Source organism: Camelus ferus, chromosome 16 (assembly GCF_009834535.1).
Source record: "Camelus ferus isolate YT-003-E chromosome 16, BCGSAC_Cfer_1.0, whole genome shotgun sequence".
Classification (NCBI taxonomy): domain Eukaryota; kingdom Metazoa; phylum Chordata; class Mammalia; order Artiodactyla; family Camelidae; genus Camelus; species Camelus ferus.
This window is the reverse complement of record NC_045711.1, coordinates 48841873-48867450: the sequence shown is the minus strand read 5'-3', so window position 1 is coordinate 48867450 and position 25578 is coordinate 48841873. Positions and strand designations below refer to the sequence as shown.

General features: G+C 56.9%; 1 protein-coding gene across 1 annotated transcript; it reads right to left on the bottom strand.

Moving 5' to 3' along the window:
* Positions 1–116: 116 nt before the first annotated feature.
* THRA (thyroid hormone receptor alpha) lies at positions 117–23172 on the bottom strand. Its single transcript, XM_032457968.1, has 9 exons — positions 22959–23172; positions 12180–12528; positions 9735–9802; positions 9092–9192; positions 7054–7201; positions 6096–6301; positions 5150–5296; positions 4199–4457; positions 117–3598 (listed from the first exon to the last, which is right to left on the bottom strand). Exons 2-9 carry the CDS (start codon positions 12230–12232, stop codon positions 3348–3350), a joined length of 1233 nt encoding a protein of 410 aa, XP_032313859.1. The 5' UTR covers positions 12233–12528; positions 22959–23172; the 3' UTR covers positions 117–3347.
* Between the last annotated feature and the right edge of the window lie 2406 nt (positions 23173–25578).

The following is a 25578-nucleotide window of genomic DNA, read 5'->3' as shown; positions in this document are numbered from 1 at the left end:
GGGGAAGGGGGAAGGAAATATGGCCAAGGCCAGGGGCACACCTCTCCATCTGGTCAGTTTGTGGGGTGGGGACTCTGCCAGCAGATGGGAGGATACAGGGAAGCAGCACACAAGTCTAAGGGGGGGGTGCCCAAGGGGATTATTTTCATCATATATTTATTACATAAATATATAGTAAAATAGACGAGCAACAATTACCATAAAAATATCTTTCTTTAAAATCCTGACCCAAAACACAACGGGGTGAAAAATCGCACATAACAGACATACTGATTGTCAACGTGGGGCAGGAGTAGGAGCCCCCCAAGTCACCCCTACTGGCCCCACCCCTCCCTGGGGAAGGGACCTACCTCCTTCCCTGTTTCTGGCCACAACCCCCCTCCCCCCACCCCAGCACCAGCTTCTCATACATTCAGTAGCGCCTCCAGGGAAGTGCCCCCTCCTCCCACCCAGGAGTTCCCAGGGCAGGAATTACTGTCCCCCTTATGGACGGTGTCTATGTCACACGCCCTGCCCTCTCCCAGCCCTGTAGACCCGCCACCAGGGGAAGGGGTAGGGGCTCCTCCACCCCCACCCTCCCCAAGTCTGAGCAGGGAGGAGGCTGGATGAGGTATGTGTGTTATGAGTGATGGGAGGGGGAATACTGAGATGGAGAGGCGGGTGGTGGGGCGGGGTAGTGGTCATGGCTCTGGCACCCCCTTGTCCTGGCCTGGCCCCCTCCTCCTATTCCCAGCAGCCCCTCCTCCCACCCATACTGCACCTGCTGCCCCACTTTGCCTGCCCTAGTGCCCCGGGCCAATATTGGGGGAGGCATGCTAAGCACCCACGTCAAGGCCATCCCCCTCATTAGCACCAATGGCCCCCAGGAGAGGGCCCTGTCCCCCACTTCCAAAGCAGGGACTGGGACAGCTGCCTCTCTAGAGCAGGTGCGTGGCGCTCCTGAGTCCCCCAGCTCCTCCCCCACCACACGTAGTTGCTCACACATTCACACAGAGAAACGCACACATACACCCCACATCTCTGAGAGTGGGGGGGAAGGGTTGGGGGTTATGGGGAGAAGTGGGGGATCACAGCTCATATGATTGGGGTAGGGTAGGGGGGATTCCCAAGTGCCTGTCAGAGGCCAAGCCTCTTTGGGGCCTTTTCTCCACCATGTGCATGGCTGAAAATGGGAATGGGAATGGGAATGTGGAGGGGGGATGAAGGGATGGGGGAGACAGCAGACAGGTCAGGAATTCCACTGGGGCCCCAGCGGGTGGGAGGGTACAAGAGGGCTTACCCATGGAACTGGAGTAATGGAGGAATCAGTACCCAGGAGAGAGAGAGGATAGAGACAGACACAGACAGCACGGGCAGCCCACGAGCCCAAGGGGGCAGGGCAGGCACATGCACAGGTGATAGCGGATGCTCTCCCAGGCCCTCCACCCCGTTGGAACACCTGAACAGTGGCGGAAGGTCATGTCCTGATGGGCAGCATAGCATTGCCTTCCCGTGTGTGTGTGTGTGTGTGTGTGTGTGTGTGTGTGTGTGTGTGCGCGTGCACTCACATGTGTGCATGTGTTTAGGGGGGCTGTGGCAGGCTGAGGGTCAGGGTGGGGTGGCAGGTCCCCCACTGCTTAAGACATTTTTGCCCCAATAGTGCAAAGCGCAGGAAGCCCTGGCACCCCTCCCCCCGCCCCTGCCCCATTCCCCATGGCTTCCGGGGGCATCTGTGTCCACCCATCCATCCCTGCCGACATGCAGCCCTGAGCCCAGGGCCCTCTGGTCTGCTCTGTCCCTCCCCACCCTCCCCTCGCCAACCCACAGAGGGCTACCTCCTCCCTCCCTCTCTCTCCTGCGGGGGGGTGGGGTGAGCGACAGCCAAAGGGAGGAGGAGGAGGAGGGCAGCTCACCCAAGTGCAGACCAACAGAGCACTCCTCACCAGGAGGGTGGGAGGTGGCTCAAGCCAAAGTCCCTGAATTAGAGAAAAGAAGAGGGGAAAGGGGTCCCCGGGGCACAGGGGTGGCTGGCCTAGAGCTTCAAAGGAAAAAGGAGGAGCACCAACCGCCCCCTCCCCCGGGGCTTCAACTAAGTGCCTTTCCTCTAAGCATCCCCATTCTGGTGCCTGCCTGCCCAGAGCAGAGCCTGGGTTAGTGCATGGAGTGGGAGAGGGAGAGGAGGAGGGCAGGGGTTAGAGAGAGCCCAGCAGACGGATGGAAACCGAGGCCTAAGGGGGTGGAGGCTCTGGGAGAAGCTCACGCACACCCACCCCCTGCCCCCCAGTGCAGCAGCATCTGGATTGTAGCTAATACTGCAGGATGTGAGGAGGGCGGGAGCTTGAGCCACAGTTTTTCCTGTGTGGGTGCCAAGGTGGGGAAGGAGTGGGGGGGGGCAGGGAGAGGCCCCTGGGGCTGGGCACTTGAAAGGGGAGCTGTGTGGGCAGCAGGGCAGGCTGGTGAGGGGCCAGCTGGCATCCAGCGTGAGAGGTAGATGGAACTCAGCGGGCACGAGTGGCAGAGAGCAGAGTATGGGAGTGGGGGTGCCAAATGGGCACAGAGGGAGGGGCAAGGAGGGGTGGCCAGGACCCTGTTGTATGAACTCACAGCTCTGTTCGGCAGCCCTACCCTTGGGGACCTGGTTGGGGGGGGGCAGTTCTCTCTGATTTGCGGGGAGGAGGGGCAGCTCTCAAAGTGCTTGGGGGTGGGAGGGGGCATCCTCCCCTCAGGCCAGCCTCAGTTAATAACTTAATATCATCTCTCTCTCTCTCTATCAATCCCTCACGCTCTCTTTTTTCTGTCTAGTATTTCTTCATTTATCTTTTCTCCTTGCCTGGTTTCCAAAGTGCAAGGTAATTTTTAACCTCCAGGGGAGGAGCCAAGCCAAGCCTTTCTTTGCACCCAGGCATCTGGGGAAGCAGAGAGGCCCTTATAGCCTGGAGGGGGAACCTAGGCCAAGAAACTGGGTGGAGGGGGCTCTCTCTTGTGTGTGTGTAGGGGGTGAGTTGAGGGCATTTTCCCCCACCCCACATTCCTCCATCCCCTACGGTCAAGATGGCTTGTCCCCTCTTAGTTCTCTCTCCCTTTTCCTACTTTCTTGGACAGAGGACGGGGTCCCGGGCACTGCAGGACACGGTCCCCCCACCTCCCACACTGTCCTTTTCATAGCAAGTTCATTTGTTTGCCCTGTCCCAGGGCTGGAGGTTCGGAGGAGGGACGGGGCAGTGCAGGGGTGTGTGGGGGAGCTGAATCTATCCCAGGATGAGAGGAAGGAGAGAAGAGGTGTGGGGGTCTCCCTCAGCCCCCAGCTCTGCCCCTTCTCTCCAGGCTCCTCCCCACCAGCTCCGCACACCCTCTGGCCGCCTGAGGCTTTAGACTTCCTGATCCTCAAAGACCTCGAGGAAGAGTGGGGGGAAGAGTTCGGTGGGGCACTCGACTTTCATGTGGAGGAAGCGGCTGGCGTGGCAGGCCCCGATCATGCGGAGGTCAGTCACCTTCATCAGCAGCTTGGGCCAGAAGTGCGGAATGTTGTGTTTGCGGTGGTTGACGTAGTGCTCGAACGCCAGCAGGTACGCCTCCTGACTCTTCTCGATCTTGTCCACACACAGCAGGCCCGAGCGGTCTGCAGGGAGGGAGGGGCAGGCGGGTGAGCAGACGAAGGGCGGGCAGAGGCAGAGAGGCTGGGGCAGAGGGGGCAAGAACAAGCTCTGGGGCACCACGTGTGGGAGCAACCATGGGGCAGAGGGAGGGGCCTGGGGGGGGTGGCCCTGGGAAGACAGAAGACTTGGAGGTAGAGCAGGACTAAGGGGCAGGGAGGTGGGGTGGGAAGCAGAGTACAAGGGATGAGGGGCAGGGAGGGGGCACTGAGAACAGAGGAGGGATTGGGGATAGAAGGTGGATGGGAACAAACTAGGGGGTGGGGACAAAAGGGGCTGTGGGTGACAGTGTGGATGGGGGTTGGTGAGAAAAATTGGGGTGAAGACAGCACAGGAGTAAAGGAGGGATGGGGAGGCAAGAGATGAGTCTGGAGAGCAGAGCAGATGGGGGATAGGTGACAGAGAAGGGACAGAGGACGGGCTTGGTGATGGAGATGGCCTAGAGGGGGGACAAAGAGGTGGGTTGGAGGAGCAGAGAGACTGTGGGGTTAAGGAAGGAGAGCAGGGCCCAGCCAAGCTCTGAGCCCCTGGAAGCTTCTAGGCCCTCCCAGCCAGGCCACAGGTACCTGTTGACATTAGCAGCACAGCCTGCAGCAGAGCCACTTCCGTGTCATCCAGGTTAAAGGCAGAGAGTGACTTGCCCAGTTCAAAGATGGCGTCGGAGACTACGCCCAGGCCGCCATTCTTGAGCTGCTCCCGCTTGACGGCCATCTCCCCACTCAGTGTCAGGGTGTCGCTCTCAGGGTCATAGCGGACAGCCGCCCGCAGGGACATGATCTCCATGCAGCACCCCTTCAGGAGGATGATCTGGTCTTCGCAAGGCAGCTGCAGAGCAGCAGAGCCACAGGAACACTCAGCATGCCCTCTCCCATGAGTGTCCCCCGCCAGTGCCCGTCGGGAGCTCCGAGGCCACCAATGGCCAGTAACGCGTACTCCGAACAGCTAACCTTGCGCCGGGCCATGGACCTGCCCCGTTGCATTAAGCCTCACAACCATGTCTGTGAATTAGGTCCTGTCCTAATCTCCATCCCCACCACAGACGAGCAGAGGGAGGTAGAGGGAGTTCGGCCGCGTGGCCAAGGTCACACAGCTAGTAGGGCAGCCTGTCCCCAGAATCAGTGCTCTTTAAAGTGAGGAGATCGTTCAGGCTGCCTGGAGTTGGGATGGTCATGTAGACCTGGGGGGAGAAGGGCAGGGAGGGCCTGTGGAGCCTGTTGCTGTTGGTTCTTTAGGGATCAGCTCACTGTGTGTGTGTGTGTGTGTGTGTGTGTGTGTGTGTGTGTGTGTGTGTGTGTGTGTGTGTGTGTGTGTGTGTGTGTGTGTGTGTGTGTGTGTGTGTGTGTGTGTGTGTGTGTGTGTGTGTGTGTGTGTGTGTGTGTGTGTGTGTGTGTGTGTTGTGTTTTTACCACAGAACTGTTCCCCATCCAGAGCACTTCAGATGAGCACGAGCTAGGACTGGGTGACCTGGGGAGTCCCTCCAGTGTGGCACCATGTCTCCCCTCCCATCTGCCACTCACCTCGGAGAACATGGGCAGTTTTTTGGCAAAGTCCACCACGCGGGTGATGGCCGGGGTGATGATCTTGGTAAACTCGCTGAAGGCCTCTAGGTCCACCTTGTCTCCATCCGGCATGGAGACGATGGGTGACTGGCCAATGTCATCCGGCTAGAGGGAGAGAGGGGGGTCAGCTAGGGCTGCAGACCCCTTTCAACCTCTCACTGAGGCTCCCTGCCCACCAGGGGGAGCTCCAAGGCAGCTTGGGGAAGAGGGACCACCAGCACCTGGGCACTGCTGCATCCCTGGCCTAAGCCATCTCCTTCAACTTGGGGCAGAGAATAGATCAGAGCCAGAGCTCCAAGTTGGCTAATAATAACAACGATCATAATAGCAGTAGAGGTAATGTCATAATAATGGAAGCTCTATTTACTGAGTATTTAATATGCAGCTAGGCATTAGGTTATTTGCTTTACGTATATTATCTCATTTAATCCTCAGCACAACTGATCACCATTAGTTGGATGATGTTATACTGATCACCATTTCACAGATGAAAAAACTGAGACAGGCATAGCTAAGTAATAAGCCCGAGGTCACGTGGCCAGTAGGTGGTGGAACAAAGATTTGAACCCAAGTAGTCTGATTCCTGACTGTTATACACACATGTGCTTGGTATTGTAGCCTGTGCTTCTAACAGTGCACTGTACCACCTGCTGACACACCATCAGGAGTTTTCTGCCTTCTCCCACCACATACAACCAACTGTCCATCTCCTCCCAAGCTGACCATTCACTTGGCATTGTTTTGCCAGGGCCTAAAACAATGCCTCACACCCAGCAGGTACCCTAGAATCAGGTTTGGATCGGACTAAGCTAAGAAGGCTTCCTGGAGGAGGCAAGACTCTGAGCTCACTCTCTTCTCCTGGCCACCTGGCTGCCTCTCTCCCCATGGCCCCCTCTCTCCTTACCAGGAATTTCCGCCTCTGCTTCCAATGGCTGCCCTGGGCATTTGTGCTGCGGTGGGCCTCCGTGGCAACATGGATCAGGTCCCACTCTTCCGGAGTGGGCTCTGGTCGCTGCTGCAGTGATCGGATCATCTCCTCCTTCCGTCGCCGCTCCCGGTTCTGCTCAATCAGCTTGCGCTTGGCCACCCGCTTCGAGTCATCTAGAACCACTGTCAACAACAGGCAGACACAATGCCCTGTGCATGGCGGTCTCCACAACCTGCTCAGAAACTACTCTTCCCAGGGTACAGGTTGGAGAAACGGAGGGGCCAAGAGAAGTTAAGTGGCTTCGCAAATCACCTAGCGGTTGGGTGGCACAACCTGGATCATGATAACACTGCGATCGCAACAACTCCAACTTGGGCTGATCAGAGGAAAATCATGTTCTGGTCTAAAGGGTTATGGTGATAGTAGTTACTAAAAGACCCTGCCGGGGGTGGGTTGGGGGCGGTGGGTATAGCTCAGTGGTAGAGGGCATGTTTAGCATGAGAGGTCCTGGGTTCAATCCCTACTACCTTCAAGAAAAAAAAAGAAAAGAAAAAAAGAAGATGCTGCCATCCAATCTCTAGCCACTGAAAGATGCCCTTTCTCACTTCGAAGTGGGGTGCCTTCTCTGGTGGTCAGGGACATTGTGCTACGGCAGGCTACTCAGGACTTATTTCTACCCAACATCTCTCTCTAAGGCCCTGAGTGGTGAAAGGCAGGGAGGCACTGGGACCAGGCACAGGGTCCATAGAGGAATCCTGTTGCCTTTTTCTTCAGGGATGAGCACAGCAGGAACCAAGATTCTGAATAGTCATTCCAACATCAGCCTGACCTGTACTGTCACTTTGCCCCTGGGTACCCTGGAAGGGAGCTGCCGTATCCGAACTCACCCCCACCCGTAGCCGCCTGGCCCGCCGCCCCCCGCCCATCCCCTTACGGTCCATGGCCATGCCCACAGCGATGCACTTCTTGAAGCGGCACAGCTGGCACTGATTACGGGTGATCTTATCAATGACACAGCAGCTGTCATACTTGCACGAGTAAGTGGGATGGAGGTTCTTCTGGATTGTGCGGCGGAAGAAGCCCTGGGGTTGAGGGGGAGACAGAGCACATTGTGATCAGTAGCTCCTCTTCCTGAACCAATCACGCAGTTCTCTGGGTTGCAAGGTGGTTAGGGAATTAGTGGGGGAACCTGGCATCCTCTTGATGCAGCAAGCCCAGGACTATTGGGCTCAGCTAGGACTTAGAAATACACACCCTCAGCCCCCCAGCTGCGGAGGGGTGGGGGTACATGGATGGTGGTGGTGACAGAAGTAAGGATGGTGACCGCAGGGAGGAGATTTGAGCCTGGGATGGTGTGAAGTGCTGCGAGGCCTGAAGAAACAGAGGCTTTGGAAGCCCAGTTAATAACTGATTTTCCATCGTGTTAAACAACTCTAAAAACAACACTGGTCCCCAAACCATTCTCATGGCCTGTTGCCTATGCACGTGGAATTCATGAAATGGGGGGGGGGGCATAAAATGATCAAGAAAAGGCATTAGGTATGAACTCTACTAGCATTAAAAGAACATTTTCAATTTTATATATAGGATTTAGTCTTTGCTTTAAAGTAAAAACCTCAAGACTCAAGATGGCAGGAACATGAAGAACTAATCTCTGTTGAACACTTACTACGTGCCAGGCGCTCACAAGCCTTTTCTTTCCTGTATCATCACAAGTAATGCTCGTGTCAACCCTATGAGGTAGGAACTGTCAGCATCTTCATTTTGCCAATGAGGAAATTGAAGCTTGGAGAGATTAAGCAATTTGCCCAAAGTCATACGGCTAAATGGGCAGCAGACCCAGAACTGAGCCTGAGGCATGAGACACAAGGTCTGAGCTCTCAGATTTTGGGGTACAATTAAAATCACCGAGGACACCCACCCAAAGCACAGATTTCTGGGCCTCACTCTAGACATACAACATCAGGCTCTCCAGGAGTGGGGCCAAGGCATCTCTGTCCTTTCGGGATGCTCCTCTGGGACACAAATGTCCTTGAGGGGGGCTCCTTGTTCTATGTTACACTGCTGGTACTGCTTCCAGGAAGACTGCTACGGGACTCTACATCGCTGGTGGTCTTGGTTTGGTTGACACCAAGAAAGAGGGGAACTTGAAACCTTAACATATTATAAAATATTTCTGCTTCTTGAAAGGTCTTATGTTTTCAGGAGGTGATGATTCTGGAAAAACCATGCAGGTCGTAATGTCCAAAACGAGATCTGATTAAGCCTCCCCACGTCTACGAAGACTTGTCTGCTCTGCCTAGGGAAACGCTGCCATCCTCTTCCTCTGGGCCCCACCACGCCCCCAGGCATTGGTTCACACCCTTTCAGTGGTGGTAGAAGCAACTGGGGAACCTATTTCATAGCAGATTCCTGGGATCCACCACGAAAGGTAGGGCTGGGATGAGGCCTGGGGATCTGCATTTAACAAGTACTGCTGGTGGTCCAGGAACTACATTTTGAAAAGCACTGACGTTGCTTTCAACTGATATCTGTCTCTCTCTGGTAAGTTGTGAGCAGCTGAGGGTGGGGCAGATACTACACCGTTCACACTTAATACACTGAATGGATGGAAGATATACTATTGAGTGCTTCTTATGTGCCTGGCATTGTTTTAAATGCTCAGTGTGCATTATCTCATTTTTCTCCCAACAACTCTGTGAGGTAGGTAGTGTGATTGTCCCCATTTTATAGTCGAAGAAACTAAGGCTCAGAGAGATTTAGGCATCTTACCCATGAGTGGCAGAGCAGAGATTATGAATGAACAAACAAATGAATGAATGAATGAATAAGAGAAGAGAAATGATGGTATAACAGGTGAGTTTAGGGTAAATGTTCATAGAGCTGTCTGTGGGGCCAGGGGCTGAGGGTCTTAAAGGGAATGAGATGGGGGCTCAGGTGGTGGGGGAGGGGCAGGAACTGGCTGTCCATACCTTGCAGCCCTCACAAGTGATGCAGCGGTAGTGATAACCGGTTGCCTTGTCCCCACACACGACACACTGCTCGTCTTTGTCCAGGTAACTAGGGATATACCCTGGGAGGGAGGAAGGGAGGCAGGCATGGCTTGGGCTCCCAGCAGAGAGGCGCCTATACTTTCTCCAATCCCCACCTTTTCCTTCCTGGCCCATCCCCTAGCCCAGCCTCCCTGAAGGGTTCTTTATCTCCAAGGAGAATCCTGGAGACACATCAGAGGTCATCTTGTCCATCCCCTTCCCTAAGAATATGGAGAATCCCAGTTCTTCTGACTGCCCAGCCAGGGCTTATCTCTTGCTGCATCCGAGGGGCAGGGGAGATAGGAGGAGGAGAAGCCAATGTCAGCAGCAGCTCATCTCAGGGACCACAGGCAAGGGGTTATGGGAGAAGTGAAGAGGTCTTTCCTGACCTAATCCATCCTCAAAGGCTGGGGCGTGCCCCACAGCACCCCTCTCATCCCAGACAAGTCCTGCCCAAGCCCTCTAGAAAGCTCTCCCCACAGGACACAGAAACTGCAGGGACACGCCCAGGCCCCAGAAGAGCCCTGGCCCTGGTTTGCTGGGGTTGAGGGTGGGGAGGAAGGGCACAGGCAGCCAGGCTCACCTGACATGCTGGTTTTCAGGGAACATTGGCCGTTCTTTCTTTTTCGCTTTCCATCTGGCGACCTGGCACTGGATGGGGGCAAAGTGGGAAGAATCAGAGAGGGGTCCTTGGGTAGCCCCCTACTCACCCAATAGGCTGAGGTCATCCCCCAGCTCTGACTCCCTCCATCTCGGGTCCTCGTTCTTCCTCCCACCCCCAGGTCAGCTGACAAAAGCGAGAAGGGTCCAGCTATCCAGAAGCTTTGGGGAGAGAGATAAGGGGCTTGGCTGGGGCACAAGCATGTTCTTGGGCCCCAACACACACACACACACACACACACACACACAGACAAGCATGCATTATAGAACCTTAAACATCCATAATTTATCAGACATCCGCACATTAAAACCTTTAGTACAAGACACATACGCAGAAAGAATCTTCAGGACATGCTTAAAACTACATAGCTTTGAGAATATACATGTATATATGCAACATAAGACCAGCTTGTGTGACTAACTACGTGCCTTCAGTATAAACCCGAGCACGGTAAATAAGCAGCAGGCTCTGCTATCTATAGCTATATATGACCTCTACGATATGCCCACATGTTACACAACCCTCCAGACAGGCACCTAATAATACCATGCCCCTCCCCGCAGCGAACATGTCGCTAGATTTCCAGGGCGTGCACACATGTTAAAGAAGCACAGTGAACCACAATGACCTAGAACCAAGAGTGTGAGAAAAGGAAGGGACTCCCAGAGCCACCCTGACCACAGCATCCATTTAACAGAGCAGCAAACCAAGGCCCCATTTGTGCCTGGTGACACTGCACTGGAGTCGGAGCCAGGACAAGGACCCTGAGTGCCTCCAAGCACGGTATTAGCAACCCTCAGCCACTGCACACATACGTCGCCCAGCCTCTCCACATACATGTTACATAATCTTGGCACACACAGGTTACATAAGCCTTCTACGTGCATGCACGGACTGTACAACCTCCCACACCCACCCTGTGTGTGGCACATTGGAGAGCCCTCCCCCTGGAGCCTGATGCAGCTCCCAACACACTGACACAGTGACCTTGGCCAGGGTCACAGTCACAGACAGCTCTGTGCTCCACACGCCCTGGGGATTACCCCTGTCTGACTTCCACAACGGTTCGAGGGTCAGATCTCCCTTCTGCCTCTGGGTGGGTGGGTGTGGGGGAACTTCCGGCCACCTAGGCCCTAGCTGAGCTGGAGGGCTTGAGAAATTAACTAGACCCAAAGCCTATGGGTGCGGTCCCAGGGACAGCCACAAGGTGGCGCAGGGACATGGGGGAGGGGAGGTGGACAGGGGAGGGGCTGCAGTCCTGGGGGACCAGGAACTGGCATTCCCGCCTTTCAGACTCTCCCAGACCCATAGAAGTCTGGGTAGGGAGGTACAGAGTCTCCAAATGAGAGCTATGTGATGACAGGCCAAATCTTTTCCAGAGCCCCCCGCTGGGGTGAGGCTTTGGTGGGGGCATACCCCTGTTGCCCTACCCCACTACCAGCTCCATCCACTTCCCATACCCTTCCAGGGACCCAGTTTTGGGCCCCAGGGCTTTGCCTGGCCAGGCCTCCGGCCTCCTGGCTCAGGATCTGGTCTCCTAGGCAACGGCCACACTGCTCCCCAGAGCACCCCTCCCCCACCCTCTCCCTGGCCATAGGCATAGGCTGTACCCACTCCCAGGGCACCACGCCAACTGAGACAGAGCTCTGTGCCACTGGGAGCTGATGGGAGATGCAGAGACCCTCTGGGCTACTCAAGCGCAATGCAGAAAACAGGTAACGCATCCTGAGTTGTGTGTGCAGGGCTGATGCTTCCTCCACGTGGGAGCAAAACCTTCACAGCTGGCATTCACTTCCACTTCCTGGGAGGAGCCCCATGGCAGTGCCCGCCCTTGCCCATGAACAAGGAAGAGCTTGTGAGGCTCCCAATAGGTTCCAAATATAAGCATGAGCTATGACCAACAGTTACTGGTGCGTATGCCCTGAAATGTCACGTCACATGCACCATGGCTTCTGGACCACACACCAGCGGTCAGACGTGAACAGGCTGGTAGGGAGAGGAAAAAAATAGCAGGGCTGTTTGGATTCCACATGCTCAGGTGAGGGTGGCTGAGGGGACACAGGGAAGGGTGACCTTTGAGACTGCGCAGCACTGTCAAGGATGGGGGCACATGCCTGCTGCCTGTAGTTGCCCTGCTCTGTTATCACCTCCCCCTTTCAAAATGGGCATCTCTCCATCCAGGTGCCCAATTCTCTGCCACATGGGAACATGACCTCAGCTCTTGGGCAAAGGTAGGCAGCAGGCTTGCTGGCCTCATGCCCATCTTCCCAGAGGTGCTTCAAAGGCCCAAGCTCAGCTCTCTGGCCCAGCCAGGTGACCAGGCCTGCTGCCCAAAAAGCTGGCATGATCTAGCTGCGGACCCATTACCTGTTCTCCTCTGGGTCTGACCCACACTCCACCTTGCTTGGCTTCTGTTCCATTCACTTCAATTCCATCCAGGATGCCCTCCAGCACGCCAAGAGACTGGGGTGGGCACACTGGCCCCCCCGGCACACCCACAGGCCACCCACCCCCAGCCACCCAGGCCCTAGGGCACAGCACCCATGGTGCCCGCCTCAGCACTTGGCCTTTCACACCATGCCCTGCACCCCAAGGGGGGCGGGCGGTGAGAGGGGCCAGGGAGTGGCAGGTGGTAGGGCTGGAGGGCAAGTGGGGTCTGTGGGGGGGGTCCTGGGCTGGGGGAGTAACTTCCGAATCTTGTCCTGTCCGGAGGTCCCTGCAGAGAGAGGAGAGAGGCAGGGATGAGGCAGTGCCAATGGTGGGGGCAGGTGAATAGGATTCCTTTGGTGCCAACATCTTGCGCTCTTGAGGCTCATAACAAGATGGTGGAAGGCACAGGGAGAGGACCAGGATAACCCCTCAGACCAACAGATAGCAGGCAAGACTGGAGATACACATCCTAGTCCCCAGACATGAGGAGGGATGGAGGGAAAGAATGAGGTCAGCCACGTACCATGTCTCAACTGTTACGTTCAATCAAGTACCTGGCCCTTAACGCCAGTCTATTAAATGTTAGCTATTGTTACCACCCCAAGGTTTCCTAAAACTCATCAGCACCGCAGGGCAAGAGGCAACCAGAGATGAGCAGTTTTCATCCCAGGCATGGGGGCGCTCGTGAAGCAAGAGTGGGGCAAAGGGGGTGGCATGCAGGGATTCCGAATGCCCACCTGAGTGCCCACTGAAAATAGTGGGGTGCTGACCTCCCCTGCTGCTATGACTCCCCAATCCTGGCCCCCCAAGGAGCTTCCCATACAAGGTCCCAAATCACCCTTTCCAGTCTGAGGACCAGGCTTCCCAGTTGGCTAAGCTGCCACCCACCAGGATGGCAAGGGCAGGGGGGCGGGGCAGGGAAGGAAACTAACACACGTTAACTGAATAGAAAATATGTGCCCTCTGAGGTGGCACTTTACAGGTGAGAAAATAAAATCTCAAAACTAGATCATTCCCTCAAGTTCACACAGCTAGTAAGCAGCCTGCCTTGTTCTGCTACCTGGGGTGAAAGGCAGTGCCAACCTGGGCCAACCATTTGCTCCATGCTGCACCTCTGACCCCAGGCTGCAGATCTGAGGCTCCCCGTCTGCACACCCAGGCAGGTATGGGCACATGAGAGGGTACAAAAGGTGCAGCTCCCCACACACAACCTCTACCATGTGGCTGCTGTACCAGAGACCTTGCTCCTGGGCCCCCGGCCCCACCCCCCAGGAACTGATAAAGGGCCAGGGTGGGAGGGGAGGGAATGATAAGGCAGGCCATTGGGCTGCGCCAGGCAGGGCATGGGATGGGGCCTCTGCACTCAGGTGTGCCCCCAGCGTGGGGAACATGGTAGGAGCACAGAAGTGGTGCCCATTCTGCCTTTGATACCCCCCCAGACCAGACCTGGCCACGGGGGGCTGGACAGGAGACTTGGGGGGGGGTGCGAGCGGGGAGACTTAGCCCAGGGAGCCGTCAAGAAAGTAGGTCAAGTTTTTCTTGGCTTGTGGAGAAATTCCTGTTATAAATTTATAATGGCGTAGCCAGCCCTAGGGGTGGAGGTAGGGGGAGGAGGGGTGGGTGGGGATGCCCAGGGCCCGGGCACTGGGGCCCACCGCTCTCAGCCAGAGCAGTGAGGGGTAGGGGGCCGAGGCAGTCATGGGGGTTGGGCTGGACAATAGAGGGCTATTTTCTGTCGCCTGTTTCTACTTCTATCTGCCCAGCGAAGCTTCCTTTGGTCTGTCTGTCTGCATCTGAATGTCTCTCTCTCTCTCTCTCTCTCTCTCTCTGGGTCTGGGTGTCTCCCTGTCTCCCCCCCACCCCAAGACGGTGCCTCGGTGCTTGGCACACCCTGGCTGCGGTGCTGCCCCCGCCTGTCTCCTGCCCACCTGGCATGCTGCCACCACTTGTTTACAGAAGCTGGAAAAATCCACTCGCCAGCCTGAGGCCCAAGCACCCCCGGGGAGGGGAGGAGGCAGGCACAGGAGTGGGCACGCTGAGAGAGGGGCAGCCCTGGGGAGCAGGCCCTAGGGGCAGGCAAAGAGGGCCAGAGTGTGTGGGAATGGGTGTCAGCCGCCGTGGGCCGGGCGCACCAGGGCGCACCAGCGGCACCACATGGCATGGCACGGGCAGCTTCTGCCCCAGGCCGTAGCTCTCAGGGACCCCCTCCCTCCTCCCTCTGGCCACTGCCAGTTGCTACAGGGCACACCTGGGGCAGTGCCAACCTAAGCCACCATGTTTATTTTCCCTTCCCCCTCCCCAGCCCAGCCTTAACTCCAAATGTGTCTGGGCACTGCCAAGGGCTTGCACGTGCCTGCTGGGGGTGGGGGAGGCTCCCACTCTGCCCCACCTCTGTGCTGGGCGACATGGTGTCTGATGTCTGTGGGTGCCACCCAGGCTCCACTGAGCCCCTGGCAGTGGGCAGAGGAGCAAGGGGCTGCCCTTGCTGCTAAGTGCACCCTCACTTGGCACCGAGGAGGAGGCTGGAACCCCTTAGGACTCCCTGTTATCTTTTGGGACACATGCCTGGGCCACTGAGACAACAGAGCAAGCAGAGGGCCCAGCATGCGGGGAGGCACAAGCACGTGAGCCTGAGTTAGCTGTGGGCAGAAAAAGGTCAGCGGGGGGAAGAGGGCAGGGCAGGGATACCCACCCTGAAGGGCAGCCTCTGGCCCCTCCTCCTGGAATCCTGCCCAATTCCCCCAGCTCCTGCCTGGCACACCCCCTGCAGAGGAAGAGGCTCAGCCCCAGGGAGGCAGAGTGGGTGGAGCTACAGTCTTCTGAGACTGGGCTGTCCAGCCTGGAGGCAAGACCCACCTGTCGGCTGGCCTGGCCACCCACTCCCTCTTTGTCAGATAAGAGCTGCCGGGTGGCAGTGTGGGCAAGGTGCCCGCAGAGGGGGAAGCATTTCATTAAGCTTAAGTGCTTCTGCAATGGGGGGGACAGAGACGAGAGGCCAATGCGGCATCCATGGGCACCATGCCAGGTTCCCGCTGCCGGACTGTCCCACTCTGCGGTCCTGCGGACCCAAGAGACTCTCCCAAAAGACTCCTGGGGCTGCCAGAGGGGACTCTGGGCCCCAAAATCTAGCCCCAAATTCTACACACACCACTCTGCTGAGTGTCTGTTCTTGGCTTTGGCGTCACTTCTCTGGGGCCCCTGAACTTTGTCCTTAATGCTGTAAGGAAAGCCCAGCCCACCTCCTTGCCAACCATGGTAGGAAAGACACACATCAAGAGGAGGGCTGAGAAAAGGGGAGAAAGAGGAGGAGAAGGGTGAAAGGCATGACAAGGAGAAGAGGGGAAGAAAGATGAGGAGGGACAAGAACAAAGAGATGGGCAGGGATGGATGGGGGTAGAGTCAGGGATGACAAGGAGCAGAGGGAGAGGGAGGAAGACGGGGGTTGGGGAGAGCAGAGTGAGGGAGAGAGGAGGACAGAGAAGAGGAGAGACAAATGAAGGAGAGAGAGGAGAGACAAAGAGAGAAAGGTAACAAAGAAAGATGGGTGGGGGGTGCTTCATGCCCCGCCTAAGTCCCACCTCATGGAAGCTGGGGGGAGGGGAGAGTAGAAATGGTTTCCACGGTGACAGCTGGTTCTTGGTGGCCTGGCATGTGGGCTATTAATAGTGCTGTGGGGAGGTTCACACCTCCCTCTCCCCTTCCCCTTTGCCTGCTGCTCCGGTGGGGGGAGATCCTTCTCCCCTACTCCCAATGACCTGGCACTGATGCCTCAACTACACACCACGGGGGCCAGAAAGGGTGATGCTCAGGGGCCCAGGTGGCCACTGCAGCCCAAACACACGCGCACACACACACGGGCATGCACAGGCAAACACAGGCATCTGTGTGCAGACACTGCCGCCTGTGCCAACGTGGGCTCCCACGGGCAGCCATAAACACCAACAGCCCCTGGGCGTCTGGCGCGGGGGGGGGGGGGGGGGGGAGGCTGCAGCAGCAACACAGGCCACCGCGTTGAAGGGAAGCTGCCTCTCAGGGCTGGGACCTCTTTCTCCTCCCCCAGGTTCCCCTCTGTTCTATCCTCAGGTATGGACTGAGCGGGACTGCCCCACCCAACTTGCTGTTATCCTAGTGCCAGGAGAGGGGGAGAGTAAGGCGGGAAGGAAGGTACTATTTGGCAGGTGTGAGATGGCAGGGGAGTACACAGACACAGGCATCAACTTGGCAGATGGGAGACGGGGGAGACAGCACTCTTTGGTGGGCTCTCGCTGCCCCCAGCCCCAAGATATGGGATTCTGGAGCTTAAGGGCAGTGACCCTGAAGTCTGATCTCTCAGCCACTGCGGGGCCTTGAAGGCTAGAGAATGGGAGATGGGGGTGGGGGTTATAATATAAGGGGGAGATTGGTTACCTAAACAAAAGGATCCTCTCCCCCAAAAGAATATAACAGGAAACTCCCCCCTGCAGGTCACAGACAGAAAGACATAAACAGTAGCCTTGACTTGGAACAGATGCCCAGTACTAACATCAAAGACTGTGCTTCCCATCCACCCCACCATAACCTCACCCACCTGCTGCTCTCCTGTCCCTCCTCCCACCCAGGCCGACTCCACTCAGGCATCAAGGCAGGGGGCCCAGGTCTAAGGGTCACTTCCAAACCCCACACCTACTGATGATGGTTGTGCCCACATCCACACTCAACAGCTCAGCCCCTTCCCTGCCAACCCACAGAACTACATGCTCCCGGCCCCAATTCCCCCCAGGAATGGAGGTGGGAGATCCAAATAGCCAAAAGGCAGAGTTAGGAGCACCCCTGACCTGGGCAGGGCACACTCTCCCTGCCCTCCCCCCAGCAGCCAGCCTTGGGTAATCGGAGCTGGGAGCTGGGGCAGCTGAAGGCTGGAGGCATGAATGTCACGGGGCCAAGGCTCTCACTGCAGATGGCATCATGGGCATAGGGCTTGGGGTCCTCCCTTCCCCACTCCCCTCTTCCAAGGAGGAAGCTGCAGAGAGGAGCTGTCTGCAAGCCCTGGGGAGCACCACCCAGGGAATGGTGGAAGGGAAAAGAAAAGCATCGATGTTCTCCCCGGCACCCCAGAGAGGCGGGAGATAGCCCCCACCCAAGCAGAACTGGCAGAGGCGGGGAGGAGGGGAGAGGGACTGACGACGACGGAGAGAGGAGGGAGAGAGAAGCGGGAGAGAGAGGGAGGAAACAGAGTGAGAGAGAGAGAGGGAGGGGGAGGGAGGGATTGAAAATTGCGTCTGTGAGTGTGTGTGTGTGAGAGGGAGAGAGAGACATAGAGGAGAGAGAGAAGAGAGCAAGCGAGAGTGAGCGCGTGAGCGCGCGCGAGGCAGAGCAAGCGCGAGCAAGTAAATGCAGCTGAGTCTCCTGCACACACACAGACACGTGCAGACACACACACTCACCCCGCATGCGCAGAGCCGCGGGCTCCGGGTACCCCATTCCGGCAGATATTCAGAGCCCTCCCCAGCCCACACGTGCACAAAACACGCACACATGGATGCACTCACAACACACCCACTCACTGATGTGTAAAAAAAATGCCGATAGCCACTAAAGCCTCGGGTCTCCGTTCCCCTTCCCTCGCCCACGCGCCTGGGTAAAAGAGAAAATGAAATAGACAGCTAAGGCTCTAGGAGCCAAGAGCTCATCTCTTCTTTACAAGAGGAAGAGAGGAGGAAGAATTGAGCTGGGGGCTGGGTCCAGTCATGCTGCTCTTTGCCACTGCTGGAGGTGTGACTGCACCTTTGGCCCTAACCTTTAACCCCAGTTCTTGGTCCCCAGACTGGGTGCCTCCAAAGCAGGGGAGCAAGCATAGCATTTTCTGGGCACCAACAAGTGCCATCTTGCTCCCCTTATCTACCCTGGGAACTTCTGATCCCTGTCACACACTGGCATACAAGAGGGAGGTCCCCTTTGGTACCCCAGCCTTAGCTTGCCAGGGAGGAGAGCAGGCAACACCATATGCCTGAAAACCACATTCTGGGCTGGCCCCCCCCCCCAGCCCCAGATGCTTCTGTAAGAGGCTGAGAACTGTCTCTGGTTCCAAGTGGCATGTGTATCCCCACCCTGGAGCGTTCCAGGTCCTGGGAAGAAAGGAGGATCCACAGGCGTTGGTCCTGGTGCCAGGATGCAACATGACTAACCACAGGTGTCATCCCACATTATTACCCTCACTCACTCTGAGTGAGGTGGCCATCATTGTCTCCAGATTGTGAAAACCCAGGCCCCATGTCAGCAACTGGTGAATGGCAAAAGCCCAGCCTCCGACTCCCAGCCAGCGCTTCTTCTACCACAGTTATGCCTGCCTCCCTCCGCAAGAGACACAGAAGTCCCCCAAGCACCTCTGCAGCCATGGGAACTATAGCTGGGATTAGTCCCCCACTCCAGAAGCTCCCCAGTGGCTGACCACAGAGCATCCCCACCATTGTCCTTGCTGTATCTTGAAGAGGGGAGCTGCATAAAAGGGATTTGGGGGAGAGAGGAGTCATATCACCAGACATAGAGGGAAAGAGGCAACCCAGGACAACAGACCCTGGATCTCCAGGGGCCATGTCCAACACCCTCCTTATTCAGTGCCACCATCCTCCACACTCATGCCCCCTCCATGCAGGGGTGAAGAATCTGTGAGTCAGGGATGGGTCCTGGTTGATAGATGGATGGTAGGCAGCTGAGATGCTGGGTCCCCAGGAGACAGGAAGGCTGCCACACTCTACACCTAAGAAGGGAGGGGGGTTGTGGAGACAAGCCTGCCTTCCTTGTTATTTCTCTCCCCTACTCAAGGTGCTCAGATTCCTAACAGAGACGCAGTGATGCCCAAACATTCATGCACGTTTGCTTCCAACTGGGGAGGTGTGTCCCAGGCTGAGATGCCAAGGGTTCCTTTTAAGAAGCAGCTAAAAGGTGAGGGTCAGAGGAGGGCGAGGCAGAGGGGCTCCAGGCTGCAAAAACTCATGGGGGAGAGAGAGGCGACATGGAGGCTGAGGAGGCTGGAGAATAGAAACCCACTGTCCCTACCACCTCCCGCCCTCACCACTGTCCCATTCTTGTGACATCTAGAGATCCAGTTCTCCACCAAGCTTCTCCAAGAAATCCAGGGGACCCCAGACCCCCAGACTTCCTCATTGTTACAGCTAAGACATACATGCTGGCTATGCACCAGGCACCTTTTCAGGCATTTTATATATTCTGACTCTTCTAACTGTCAAAAAGCTGAATGAGGTAGGTATTACCCTTCTCAATTCACAGATAAGGCAAGGGAGAGGTTAAATCGCTTGCCCAGGATTATACAACCAGCAAGTGGCAGAGCTGGGGTTCAAACCCAGGCTGTCTGGCAAAAAAAAAAAAAACAAAAAACCTCAAAAAGCAAACAAAAAAATCCCTGCTTTTAACCATTATAGCATATTACCTGCTAGAGGAACAATACCTTGTGCTTTCATCGGGCTATGAAATGCTGGTCCCTGTGACCAAGCCTCAGTTTCCCTTTCTGTAGCAGCCATGGATTCTCTATGGTTAGAATCCCGATCCCGTGCCTCCTTGTCCACCATAGAGGCCACAGCTAGAGGGGAGCATGGCTAGAAATGGTAGGTGCCCCCGGGCTCTGGGCCTCCTGCCCCAGTGTCCCCTGTTCAAATTCCCTCTCTGGAAGAGTTGCCCATTCTGCCACTCCGGGCTAGAGTCTGTACTGAGGGGAGAGGGCCTCCCTCAGCTTCACACAAGGTCTGGGCAGCTGTGCCCTCAGAACCAGGCTTGGGCTGGGCAAAGCGGACACAGCTGTTGGGCATCTCTGAGGAGGGTCTCAGCTGCCAGGGGTATGGAGAAAGGCCATTGTGAGTCCTGCCACGGACCCAACTTAGCTGGGTGCTGCCAACTCCCGCCACTGCCCACAGGGGCGATTGTTTTACAGAGGGTCAGTGTGGTGGGAGCCTCCACCCTGGCCTGTATGGGAGCAAGCTCGCTGTAGTCTGCACACCCAGGGCTTCCCCGCAGCTGGTGTCTCCTGCCTGAGCAGGCCAACCCTGAGAGGTCAGCGTGGACAGTAGCTGTCCCCCTTCCCTTCCCCCCCATCCCCAGCCCCCCAAACTGGAGGGCCGCAGCTGCAGCACTGAGGAAGTGCAGGATGTCCTGAGCAGCCAGCTGAGCCCCCCGCCCCCTACCCCAACCTCTCCCTGACCCCACAGGCAGGGCAGGCGGGGCTGAGGGGCGGGGCTTGAGTATTAACTGGAAAAGAATGAAGACCATCACTGCCAGTTCCCAGCTCAGAGAAAGGAGGCTGTGGCAGGAACAAGAGACCAGAACAGGGGTCGACAGGGGTAGGGACAGGGTGAGAGGGAGTTCCAGATTGGCAGAGAAACAAGGGGAGGGAGAATAGACGCAGCAAGACAGGGCAACAGAGAGACAGCATTGGAGAGAAATTCCAAGTCAAAAATACACATCACTCACCCAGACACTCACCAGCATACGGCCCCCTAAGGGAGGCTTCCAAGTTTAGACAGGAGGGCAGAGGTGGGAACAGGGGCCAGACTCACAATGGGAGGCAGCAGTGAGCTGGCGAGTGAACATCACCAGGAACTTCTTAGACAAATGACCCCAGCAGGGTCAACTAGATTCCCTTGGCTTTTGGGGTGGGGAATGGGGCTGCTCCTTAGGAGCCAGGTCTCCCCAAAACCCCCATCCCCCCAGCAGCCAGGATAATCCCAGCTGCCGGAAGTCACTGGGCACTGCTTCAGGCTAATGACTTGGCCCTCTAGAACCCCCTTATCTACTCTCTTTGCTCTAATTTCTCTTTCCCTCAAAAAAAAAAAAAAAAAAAAAACGGAAAAAAGTCTATGACTACATGTATATCTTGGGGTGTGACTGACTACATAACTACAGAGTGTGCACCTGAGGTCGTAGACTGTGACTGCGTGGACCTGAGTCTTGTGAATGCCTCTGCACCTGAGTCCCTGGGAATGTGTGCAAATGAGTGCACCTGTGTCCAGAGTTCCTACAGTCAATCAATTAACAAGTATTTACAGAGCACTTCCTGTGCTAGGCTCTGGGTGGGATCCAGAGCTCTTCCAGAGATTCTCCCAGGCCTCAAGGAGCTCACCATCTAATGGGGTGGGGTGAAAGGCGAAAGAGATGGAGAATGTTATCCTGAATGCATGCCATACACCATTATGTAGGAAAGTCTTTTCACCCAGACAAATTGAATTGTCCTGGGAACAGGGGTTTTGTTGTATACAGAACCTCAGAGATCCACAGTAAGAGTCCACTAAAATACTTGTTGCTAATTTGTGTATACATGTGTTGATGTGTAACTGTGTTTGACTGAGTGACGGCGACTGTCACGGCAGGGCGATGATGCCTGTGTGACTGCGCTCATGAGAGCACGTGTGTGCCTGTGAGTGATAGGGTCTTTTGTAATGTGTGGCTGTGTGCAATTGCTCTGTGTTCATGCATGCATGCGATAGTGACTTCTGTGTGGGTGACAGCGACTCCTCCTTGCCCCTGTGTGTGACAGCATCTCCCTGTGACCCTGTGCGTGGGTATGCGCTTGGGTCGGTCTTCCCGCGCTTGGTCTTCCGTGGGTGTGTCCCACCCCTCCAAGCTCCCCTGTGCAGCGGCAGCGTGCCTCTTCCCTTGTCCCCATGTGGGTGTGTCCAGCAGCTCCTGTCCTTGAGTCTGCCTGGGTGTCCCTGGGTGTGCATGTGGCTGTCTGTGTGGGCATAGCTCTGCGTCTGCATGTCACATTTGCTTCCCCCCTCATCTTGGACGACAGCCCCCTTCATCCCTTCCCCCTCCTGGGGCCAGAGCCAGCATTGAGGGGTGGGCTCCCATCCCACTGGTTTTCCTTCTGCGACCTCCACCCCTGGAAATGCGTGGCTCTTTCCATTGCCCCTCTCATCCCCCACCCCCAGGTTTTTCCTTCGCGCTGGACAAGGGAGGGGGGCAGGCAGAGAAGGGGCACCAGAGACACGTTGCAAGGGAAGAGAAACAACGGATGGCACACACAAAACAGATCTATTCCTCCCTCTTCCCCAACCACCCTAGCTTGCAACTCTAATCATCTAGGGACCCTCAGATACACTCTCCCCGCTCCCAGCACACATACATACCCCCACCCCCAGCCTCGTTTTTGCAATTAGAAGTGTTGCAACCAGAGAGCCATGTTCAATTGGGGAGGCGGGTGAAGGCGGGGGGACTTCCTTCTCCCGGGGCCCGTGCAAGCCCACCCCCCACCACACTCATCCCGCCCTCCGCAGCTGGAGGCAGCTTTGCAAAGACCCCTCGGCCTCGGCTTGGGAGGCTAGGGTGGGGGCTGGGGGGGCAGGCCTCGGGCGCACCGTAAACAAACCGCGGCGCGGCGGGCGGGGGAGCTCCGGCGGCCGGCAGCGGGGCCGGGCCCGGGAATGCGCAGCGGACGGGCCGGACAGAGGCCGGGCGGGCCCCCGAGGGGGAGGCCCGGACGCCATCTCCGCCTGAGAACCCCGGGGCCCACCAACCTCCCAGCAACACCTCCCTTCCCCAGGGCGCAAGTTGCAAGCTCCCGGCCAGTGACAGGGTCACCGGGGCACCTGGGAAGGCTGAGGCTGGCGGCGGGTACCCCCCGGGCGCCCCCAGCCCGCCTGGGAGCTGGCCAGAGAGCCCCGCGGCTTTGCATAATCAATCGCGTTGTATTTGCATATTAATACCCCCTCGCTCCCTCCCCCTTACCTCGGCGTGGCGCGCTGGACCGGGCTGGGCAGCGACGCGGGGGTCTCAGCGCCCCGTGCCGGGGGCGTCCATGGGGGGCCGGTGGGGCCCGGGCCGCCCGCCTCCTGCGCCCGGGTGTGAGTGCGAGTGAGCGCGGGGGGGCGGGGGGCGAGTGTGGCGGCCCCGCGGCTCCTCCGGCAGAGGCGGCGGCCGCTCTTGGCTCCTCCCTCCCCCGCCCCGCTCTGGCTGGGGCTCGAGCTCGGCGCGCCCGGCCGGCTCGCGGCTGCTCCCTGCAGGCCACCTCGTCGCCGCCGGCTCCCGCCCCCCGCCCCACGCCGCGCCCCGGGACCCCTCGCCAGCCGCCCGGCCGCCCCTCGGCCGCCTCTGCTCCCGCCCCGCCCGCACTCGCCCGCCCCGCTCCAGGCGTCTCCGGCAGGAGTGGTACTTGGTGACACATTTTGGAAGGGATGTCATTTAAAAAATACTCTTCGCTTGCTGGAAGAATCGGAGGTTTGGAGGGTTGCACGGGGCGGGGGGGAAAATGGAGAAAGGAGTATCGACAAGCCGCCTGCACCTTAGAAGTCGAGGAGAAAGTCTAAATACCAAACCCCAGGAGATTTCTAATTTGTTTCTGAGTTCGGGTCCCTTCTCTGCCAGTAACTCACTGTGTGACCTTGAGCAAATCACCACCGCTTTAGGTGGCAGCTTCCTCAGCCTTAAAATTTGAGGATTGTACAGGTGACTCCTGAGGTCCTTTTCACTTCAGTCATCCTGTTTTTAATCCTTTTGGAGGTTTGCTTCCCCACGACCTCCCTTGCACTCTCATTTCTAACATCATTACCTGATCCACTGCCTCCTCTTTAAAATGTCACCCTCCTCCAATACAGGCTTTTTTCTATTCACTGTCACCAGTCATTTCTCAACAATCTGGTCCGCTTGCTGAGCTGGGGAGGGGGCAAAGCTTGCCAACCCCTTCAACTCTCAGCTTCACAGAGGTGATTTTGCTTCACAGAGGTGATTTTTCTTCCCTCGTTTGCCCCCACCCAAATCCAAATGTACAGGGCCAATCTAAGGGGGAGGGTGGGCTGTGTAAAACTGGATCCCCTTCCCCAAAGGAGAGGTGTCTGTCATGCCAGTCCCACCCCTCACGCACACACACCTGCATTCATGGAATAAAACCAACCCAGTGACGCCCGAGCCTCTTTCATCTCGGGATCTCCCAGCGCCAGGCAGAGCTCTAATTACCCCAGCACCCCCCCTGGCCCTGCCTGTTCCCCTGCTGTCATTAGCCCAGTTTTACCAGCGGGGGCCACAGCCTTCCCACGGCTCCCAGGGCGGGGCCCTGTCTCCGCAGTCTGCTCTTGGAAAGAGGGTGTGTGTGTGTGTGTGTGTGTGTGTGTGTGTGTGTGTGTGTGCGCGCGCGCGTGTAGGGGGGTTCTGAGTTGGACTGCCCTCACTCAACTTCGTCTCAGCCACCTGCATCCTCAGCTCTCTTGGAGCCACTTCTTTCACAGGGGGTACTGGGCTTTGCAATGCATGGGAGAGAGGAGGGCGCCTCTCCTGGGACCCCCTGGAATCACAGGGTTGAGAAAGGCAGTTGGGATGAAACCCATGGGATGCAGAGCAGAGTGGTGGTGATGAGGGGTTTTTAGAAGATGGAGCTTGCAGTGGGAAATTGGGGCTGCAGTCTGCAGGGTTAGCATGCAGTAAGTGAACCTGTGCGTTCAGCCTGGGCTCATGGTGGACAGGCAACAGCTGCAGTGTGGGGCAGGAGGCTGATCTCGCAGGGTCAGGGCAGCATGCAGTGGGAGTTGCACAGAGGGTAACTGCTAGTCAGTGCCACCTCCTCAGGGATCGGGCTTGGCTGAAACCCTGGGGAGCAGGGCTATGGTGTGCAGTGTTCAGGGTGCATGTATGGAAGCAGTCCCTTGGGACTGGGCTGCCCAAGGACTTGGGAGATAATCTCAATGCATAAGATGCATTTATGAGATGAGCTCCATTTATCCTGGGCATCGATCAGCCAGAACTACAGAAGCAGGAAACAATGGAGAGGTCTAGCAGTAATCTGGATTAGGGCAGGGTGACAAGTCCAGAGGGGGATGGGGAAAGTGCTGTGGTTTTTGCTTCCCCTCCATTCTGGCTTCCCCACCACATCTCTTAGATGGAAGGCCTTAAAAATATTGGGAAAGGGGAACTCTTTGAAATCCCGACCCAGAGCCACAGAAAATGAGATGCTTTCTATCCACCTTTCTCCCCCTTGAGGGCCAGACCAGGTATCTTGAACTCAAAGATGAAAGTTCACCATTCATCTTACCTCTTTCCCTTTCCTTGGCTCCCAGTAGGGACTGGTAACAGACCTGGGCAAGGGCAAAGGGAAGGGCACACTGCCTCCAAAGCAGGTATCTCGCCAGATCCAGGATCTAGCCCAGGCCTGGGCTTACAGCCCCTGGCCCTGGGCTGCATCACTCCCCTTTCCAACCTACTCACCCTGCCTACCTCCATTTCTAGAAGCTTCTAGCTCCCTTCAGAGTCATCTCATCCTCAGCTCCTGTTCCCTTCTTGCCATGACACCCCTACCAGGGCTACTCCTTACACCCCCTCACCCCCTCACTGCTTCAGTGCTGAGGCCAAGGGGAGAGCA

Excerpts from the sequence above, each read along its gene's own strand:
- THRA (XM_032457968.1), bottom strand. The coding sequence starts at position 12,232 with ATGGAACAGAAGCCAAGCAAGGTGGAGTGTGGGTCAGACCCAGAGGAG. Across the intron at positions 7,202-9,091 it reads TCACTTGTGAGGGCTGCAAG|GGCTTCTTCCGCCGCACAAT; the intron begins GTATGGACAGCC and ends CCTCAACCCCAG. Across the intron at positions 6,302-7,053 it reads TGTGGGCATGGCCATGGACC|TGGTTCTAGATGACTCGAAG; the intron begins GTAAGGGGATGG and ends TGTTGTTGACAG.